This window comes from Sebastes umbrosus, chromosome 7 (assembly GCF_015220745.1).
Source record: "Sebastes umbrosus isolate fSebUmb1 chromosome 7, fSebUmb1.pri, whole genome shotgun sequence".
NCBI classification, from domain to species: Eukaryota; Metazoa; Chordata; class Actinopteri; order Perciformes; family Sebastidae; genus Sebastes; species Sebastes umbrosus.
The window spans coordinates 2,206,998-2,214,661 of record NC_051275.1 but is presented as its reverse complement, the minus strand read 5'-3'; the positions used below and the strand labels follow the sequence as shown (position 1 = coordinate 2,214,661).

At 42.7% G+C, this 7,664-nt stretch overlaps 1 protein-coding gene across 16 annotated transcripts in view; it reads left to right on the top strand.

Moving 5' to 3' along the window:
* stim1a (stromal interaction molecule 1a) overlaps positions 1–7,664 on the top strand; it is a 32,302-nt gene that overhangs the window by 21,529 nt on the left and 3,109 nt on the right. For 4 of the 16 annotated variants that reach the window (XM_037774992.1, XM_037774991.1, XM_037774990.1 and 1 more), the window contains 7 exons: positions 625–802; positions 1,704–1,739; positions 2,236–2,403; positions 2,784–2,884; positions 4,800–5,029; positions 5,959–6,039; positions 7,099–7,495. In XM_037774992.1, coding sequence (XP_037630920.1) covers positions 625–802; positions 1,704–1,739; positions 2,236–2,403; positions 2,784–2,884; positions 4,800–5,029; positions 5,959–6,039; positions 7,099–7,495 — 1,191 coding nt within the window. Of the gene's footprint in view, positions 1–624; positions 803–1,703; positions 1,740–2,235; positions 2,404–2,783; positions 2,885–4,799; positions 5,030–5,827; positions 5,845–5,958; positions 6,040–7,098; positions 7,533–7,664 lie in introns of those variants that run through there. The other 12 variants (XM_037774996.1, XM_037774997.1, XM_037774998.1 and 9 more) reach the window with 12 other exon arrangements.

Genomic DNA, 7,664 nt, shown 5'->3' with positions numbered 1-7,664 from the left:
TCATTACCTGAGAGCCCCCACATTAGGTGTACAGATCAAATGAAACTGTTTATTTCTTGGTTTAAATTGTTGGATAAATATTCTATTCCTGCATACCTGTTAATCACAATAGTTATGCTGAGGATTAGCTCTTTTTACAGATTATAGTAACTGCATAAATTATATATATATAATTTATATATAAAATGATGTCATTGGTGACAAGCCCTTCTTCTTTTATAGGAGGCTAGTCTAAAAATATCCCTCATACAAACCAACACATAGGATACTACAGGAGCATTGGGTACCACACTGTACTGTTCTAAAGTTACATGGTGGCAGCTGTTCCCATTCTTCGCTCTGCCCCCTCTGATGTCAGTTTATTGTGAGCTGCCTAGCAGCTGGCTGTGGCTCTCTGCTTTCTACATGGTAGCCATTGTTTCCGGTGATTCAGAGCTGATGTAAGTCCTACATTCCACACATACATTGCACTCACATGCTTACACGTCATGCCTGCCCACAGACACTGGCACCTACTACGCTTTGTTTCTTTGTTTGGCCTTATTACAGTAAGCAGCCACTGATGTCCTGCTTCTAAGACAATTGAAAATAATTGTCTCTCTTTGTACTGCTCCTTGTTCTCAGGCTGCAGATCGCCCAGGAGGAGCACCGTACAGTAGAAGTAGAGAAGGTGAACCTGGAGCAGAAGCTGAGGGATGAGATCAACGCAGCCAAGCAGGAGGCCCAGCGTCTGAGGGAGCTGCGCGAGGGCACAGAGAATGAACTGAGTCGACAGAAATACGCTGAAGAAGAGCTCGATCAGGTACTTGTAAAGTGATGAATGTAAGTCTTTCAAAGTTAACGCAATAATAACGCGTTAACGCAAAAAAATTTTTTACGCCACTACTTTTTTATAACGCAATAATGTGCGATTTTTAGGTTGTAGCGGGCTCAGTTTTAATGCTAGAAGTGAAGTGAAGATACTGGTATCATATGAAACTAGAAAACCTAAGGAATCCATTGGTGCTAAGCACGTCGTACTTCCGTGTCGTGAAGGAGGCTAAATGACGCTCCAAACTTGCACTAAATTTTGGCGAGGAAAAGCTGGCATGGCCATCTTCAAAGAAATCCCTTGACCTGAAAACGGGTTCTACGGGTACCCACAATTCTTCCCTCTACAGACATGCCCACTTTATGATCATCACATGCAGTTCGGGGGCAAGTCATAGTCAAGTCACCACACTGACACACTGACAGCTGTTGGTGCCTGTTGGGCTTGAATTTGCCATGTTAGGATTTGAGCATATTTGTTATGCTAAATGCAGTACCTGTGAGGGTTTCTGGACAATAGTTGTCATTGTTTTGTGTTGTTAATTGATTTACAATAATAAATATATACATACATTTGCATAAAGCAGCATATTTGCCCACTCCCTTGTTGATAAGAGAATTAAATACTTGACAAATCTTCCTTTAAGGTACATTTTGAACAGATACAAAATGTGTGATTAATTTGGGATTAATCGCGATTAAATACTTTAATCGATTGACAGCCCTAGATGAACATGATTTGGAGTTTGTAGTTCAGCACAAAGGAGAAGCACTGAGACTGAGAGAATGGTGTGAACCTCCAAAGTGGCAACTGCACAGTATGTTTAGTTTCATCAGATTCACACTGGCTATAGTATACAGTACATACGCCCACTTCAGTCTTTGTCCATTAGGAATTTGGCAGCAACAGTACAGCACATCCCACACAAGTAAGTAAAACACATGAGTATTTGGTTGAAGGACTATCACGGTGATCTAATTCAGACACCTTTGTCACCATTTTTTTTTTTCCATTCAGAAACACGGTGATAAATTGGAAACATGCACGGCTTTCAGATTCAGTAGTTTCACGATTTACTTCCTTACTCTCCTATATCCAGGAGGCAAGTGCCATGATCCATCAGTCCTCAACTATAAACACAGTTTAAATGATCTTGAGACGTGCCAGCCTTTTGTATGTGTGTGTTCTAAAGCTTTGCGACATCTTACAGCTATTAAGACAAACATTTTCAACAAATTGTGTGTCAATAGTAAAAGATTTTTTTTATAGTAGCACTTACATTTTGGTAATTCTCCCATTTACAAATCAGAAAATCCTACGAATAAAATAATCATTGTCAAGAATGTGTTGCTAGATAATATACATTTTATAGGTGTGTTGTTTTCTGTTTAAATTTGTCACCTAATGTTTGACACTTGTTGCAGGTGCGCATGGCGTTGAAGAAGGCAGAGAAGGAGCTGGAGTCCAGGAGCAGCTGGTCACCACCAGAGTCTCTCCAGAAGTGGCTGCAGCTCACCCACGAGGTGGAAGTGCAGTACTACAACATCAAGAAGCAAAATGCTGAACGGCAGCTCCTGGTGGCCAAAGAAGGGGTAAGCATGTAACAAACCTAAAGGGGGATGTCCTTTAAGAGTTGATGTTATTACCTTGATTTGAGCATATATTTATAATATATGGAATATTTTCCAAAGCACCTATTTTACAAAGATACCTGTGGCACCTAAGATTTGAGACTAGCCTCTCAATAATATCTTCCCTGAGAAATTGGGTGTATATACAGTAAGTTGTTAAGGCAGTAAAAATGAAGTCAGCCTCATTAAGTATTCCTGATTATGGTCTTGTGAAACAGCCGTTCATGTTCTTGAATACTCATTGGACTGTTGTTGTGCCTTGGAACAAGATTCCTCTTTGACACAGTGTGTGGATAACGTCAGTACAGCAGAGATACATGTTTGGTCATTTGTTTTCACAGGCAGAGAAGATAAAGAATAAGAGAAAAACACTCTTTGGGACTTTCCATGTGGCTCACAGCTCCTCTCTGGATGATGTGGACCACAAAATACTGGCAGCAAAGTAAGTCTGAGATTGTAATTGTGGAATACGTTTCATCGAAACAAACAGACAGCAAACAAACAGCATTTTCATTTGAAGAAAAAAAAAGTGACTTAAAGCTCAAGTAGGCAGGCTGGAGCAAATATGATTAAAACAAGTTATTTTTTATAAAACAGTTGCTATATCGTGACAATAGTACATGAAACAGGTAACCTGAAAAAAATCATGTGCCTCTGTGTTCTCCGGTGCTCCTAACGGCATCTGCAAGGTTTCACAGACCGGAGGAAAACAAGCAGTCAGAGCTGATCTGAGATCTGCTGTCCATCTGCTGTCTATGAGAGCCGGCTGTCACTCGCAAACTCGGACCAAACATTCAAACTAGGCAGCGCTGATCAAATATGAATCAATATTCTGTTACTGTAATGTCTATTTCTCTCCTCAAATGTTTCAGAATCATCTTGAAGTGTACTGTTTAGCTGTAGAATGAGAACGTTTGTGACCCGGCATCCATGTTGAGATCAGGTTGAGATGGCTTGAAGGAACGCCAAGTTCCGGTCACATGATCGGAGCACAGCCAATAGGAACGCTCTCTCTCTGAAATGACCTGTGATTGGTCAAAGTCTCCCGTCACGGGCTAGATGTTCTAAAGTCTGAAAACAGAGCCATGAGGAGGAGCAGAAGTCTAGTTATCTCTCAGAACACTTGAATTACAATATGCTGAAAGGTTATTGTGGATTTTTTGCCCAATGATGCCAAAAATATACTGACTACTGCAGCTTTAAGCCCCATTCAGACAGGATTAACATCACAGGGGGAGGAGGGTAATGAAATATTCACTGTGCTCTTCTGTAAGTTGACTCATTCTGGACAGTATTTTAACCTTTTCCACTCCTCCACTCTTTTTCATAGACCAATTTTTGTCTTTTTTGGGGGATTACAGGGGGTCCTTAAGGGGAGATAGCAGGTCAACAGGATATGTCAAAACCAAGTGGTGTACATCATCTGAAGATTAATTTGAGATGCAGCTCAGCACTGTGTGTCAAGTTGTTCTAGTCATAAATCAGAAATAATAAAAAAAAAAGATTAAGTAATTCATTAATTAAAATAAATTGTGAAAGTGTATAAGGGCTAAGAACATTATGATAGAAGTATGTGATGGCAAAGCCCATGCTCTAGTAAGTCTCATAAGTTATTGTAGACATGTTTGGGGGTTGATACCATAGATAGATTTAACCATTTCTTGCCACTCAAGAATTGATAATGGTCGAAAATCCCTCCAAAATACCACATTAAGACACCAAGACCTTGAGGAATACCATAGAAAAAGCCATACTGTGATTTGGTATCAAAAACTTTTGACATTTGGAGATTTCGGCAAGAATTGCATTTTTCGGCAATCAGATGGTGAGCACACTTGTGTTCTGGAAACTGCTCAGAAACCCCCTTATTGTCAGTCTGGCTAGGAAAGCCATCCATCCTCTGAATGCTCTAGGACCACAAATTAGAGACTTGGAGTCTACGTCTCGGATTTGTGGCTGTAAAGTTTCATGAGCCTGTGATTACCCTAGAGGTCACAACGGGTCATTTTATACAGGGAGGTCAAATTAAAAAAAGAAAATGGTCTCACTACAATGAAATGGCTACTTTGGGGACTAACATCATCACACATGAATGTAGTTGGGCTCATTGGATCCACGAGAGTCTGACATTACAGCAGCCCACTTGATGAGCTCTTTCTCTCCTTTTTGTTCTTCTTTTTGTTGTGGTATTGCTTCCCAGATCGGCTTACGTGTGGATGTTAACATGTTTCCGTCTATCAGATTAGCGAAAACATTTACTTTCAGTTTTGGATATCATGTCTCTTTATAAAGTGATAATAAGTTACTTTTCCTCTGGACTTATCTCTCGTCTCCTACTTTCCCCTCATCTTTCACAGACAAGCCCTGGGTGAGGTGACGGCGGCTCTGCGGGAGAGGCTTCACCGTTGGCAGCAGATAGAGATCCTCACAGGCTTTACCATCGTCAACAACCCAGGCCTTCCCTCTCTGGCCTCGTCCCTCAACCTCGATCCCAGCTTCATGGGCGGCAGAGCTACACCTCAGCACTTCATCATGACCGACGACATGGACGACTTGGATGAGGATATCTTGCCTGGAACTCTGCAATGTAAGAGTTCGACCGAATCTCTGGGCCATTCTGGGGGTTTTAGCAAACGAACCCCTAAACCCTCCAAGGCCCTGCTGGGAAAATCCAAAAATCAGCCCACATGAGAATTTGGACCTTTTTTTTTTATGCTACAAAAAAGCTGAATCTGTCCTTGTGGCCTCCCTGGTGATGGAGGTAGTGAGGATCACACATGTCTATGATTGAACGAGTGTTGTTTTACATTTGTATGACGTGTATCATGTAAATTCACACAATTGTCTTGTTCTTTTACACACAATTCAAGCTAATGCCTTTTGTTGATTTGTTCTCATTTTGGATAAAACGTGTTGACTTGACTCAGTCCATATGGGAGACTGAACCTGTGACTTTCCTCTGGAAATTGAAATGTCAAGAAAAATATACCTCTTGATGAGAACAAGTTTTGTGCTGACCTATTTGTAGTGGTTGTGTCCTAATAACGTGCTACGAGCCTTTTTGAATCACATTTTGGTCAAAGAGCTGCAACTAAAGGAAGCGTATTAAATGCAGTCAATTTAAATTATTATTTAGGTTGAATATAAGACAAAATCTGCCCATCATTTTTACAAGGTCCTTATGTACAAAACCTCTTATTATTCTCACTGCAGGAGTCTTGGTTAAACACATCTCACACATCTTTATCTCATCAACAAAATACAAAATTCTAATGACCATAATGCTGTCTAACCATGTTGTTACGTACTCTATATTTGACTTATTATTATGGTAAAACACATAAGGTTTGGGTTTGACTAACTGCAGGCGAAACTTGTTCTGCAGAATCCTATTCCGACCGCAATAGTGAGTAAGTCTTTTAATAATTAACTGCACTCCCTATCTCACTCCCCTCTCTCCCTCCACCACCTGTCTGGCATTTGGCTTCCTCTGCTGCCTCATTGGGCTAACTACAGATTGCACCCGACTCTTGGAACGGCGAGCCAGCGACCAGTGGTCCGACGGTTCAGACTGTCAGCACATGTGGAAATATCCCGGTTGGCCATTTATTCATGCCCCAATTCAGTCCTCAGTTTGGCACCTCTGTCTCTCCCCTTGACTCAAAGCCACACAGAGCTGTAATATGTTTGAATTGGACAGTACGCTGCAGATGGACACAGCTGAGAAACCACTCCATGCTGCGTTGATCTGACCAGTTGCTTGCCTGCCACATTTACCCCCTCTTTACCAAATCTTGTCACCTCCCAGTGCACCCCTGCTTTCTTCCCATAGTGATTTGTCACTTACTTTTATTGTAAATGGGCACTTTCTAAATATTGTTTTTTCTTTTTATTTAAACAAGATGTCTAAGTTGGTAACACCTTCAGTTTTCTCCTTTTGTTTGATATAATATTGTTCCTTGTGAGAAGGAGAGGTAAAACAGTGGTGTTGGGATGTTATCATAATGTAATAATGACAAATGAGTGAATGGGATTTATCTTAAAGGCAGGGTTGACGATGTTCTCCAGTATACACTACTAGAGCCGTCATCTGTAGCTGCTGTAATCCTGTAAAAACGTCTACCAATCACTGCCTCGCGGTCCGCCTGGAAAGAACCAATCAGATGCCTCGCTGCCTCCCTGTTCGTTCTCTCACCTTGGCGCGCACCAGCCTGAACTCAAAGCGCATCGCCGCCGCACGTTTCCTGGAGAATGGAAGAGAGAACTCAGCCCTGCAGTAGCACTGCCGCGGTTACTGGTCATGAGGTAGCGTTGTTGAGTTGAGGTCCTCTCTCCACTCTGTGTCTGTGCAGTAGTTAATATGGGGCGGTGCTCGTGCATGTGTGTTGGGGGGCGTTGCATTGGAAGGAGCCCCGAGGAGAGGGGGGGGGTTTAGACGGAGCTCCTGAGGTGACGCTACTTTCAAATTATGCAAGCTTTCCAACATCGTCCACCCTACCTTTAATCATATCCCAGTGTTTGAAGTCGGTTTAAGTCGAGAGAAAAGTATCCCAGCACCTGAGCATCTTTCCACTAACCTCCTCGTAAGTCTCCCCCTGTCCGGCACACTGTATTTCACAAGTGGTTGTTGATAATGCTGTTGTTTTGTGCCCACAGCTCCCAGTATGATGTCCCTGCGTCAACGCCACATTGACCCCCAGCTGGCCATGGGCTCCCAGAGGTTGGTAGAGAGTTGCCTGTTGGCGGGGCAGCAGGGGGAGGGAACCCCATATCCATCCAGGTCTAGGGCTACCCTCAGACAGTCCCGCAGCCAGTCGTTTGGGCAGCTCGAGTGTCTCCCTCTGTCTCCTCTTTCCTCGGCCGTGTCTCACCCCTCCATCATCTGTGCTTCCTTAAACCTAAACCCTCATTCCAAGTCTTCCTCTTCCTCCTGTTTACCCAGCTCTGTGGGCGGCTTCGTAGCCCCTCATTCCTCCCATATGTATCATTTCCAGCCCATGGACCCCATTCCTGATGTCTCCAACGCGCACCCCTTGTACAGCGACAGCCACGGGTACCCGTCTCCTTCCACTTCTCCACACACATCGCATGTGCGTGGATGTGTATTTTTACCACCTGTCATTTCATTTGAACGCGTGTATCATACTGAGGTACCTTCATCTGTCCATTTAATTTTTTCGTGCTTTCTTTAGTTTTCCTTTTCTTTCATTCATTTTGTTTCC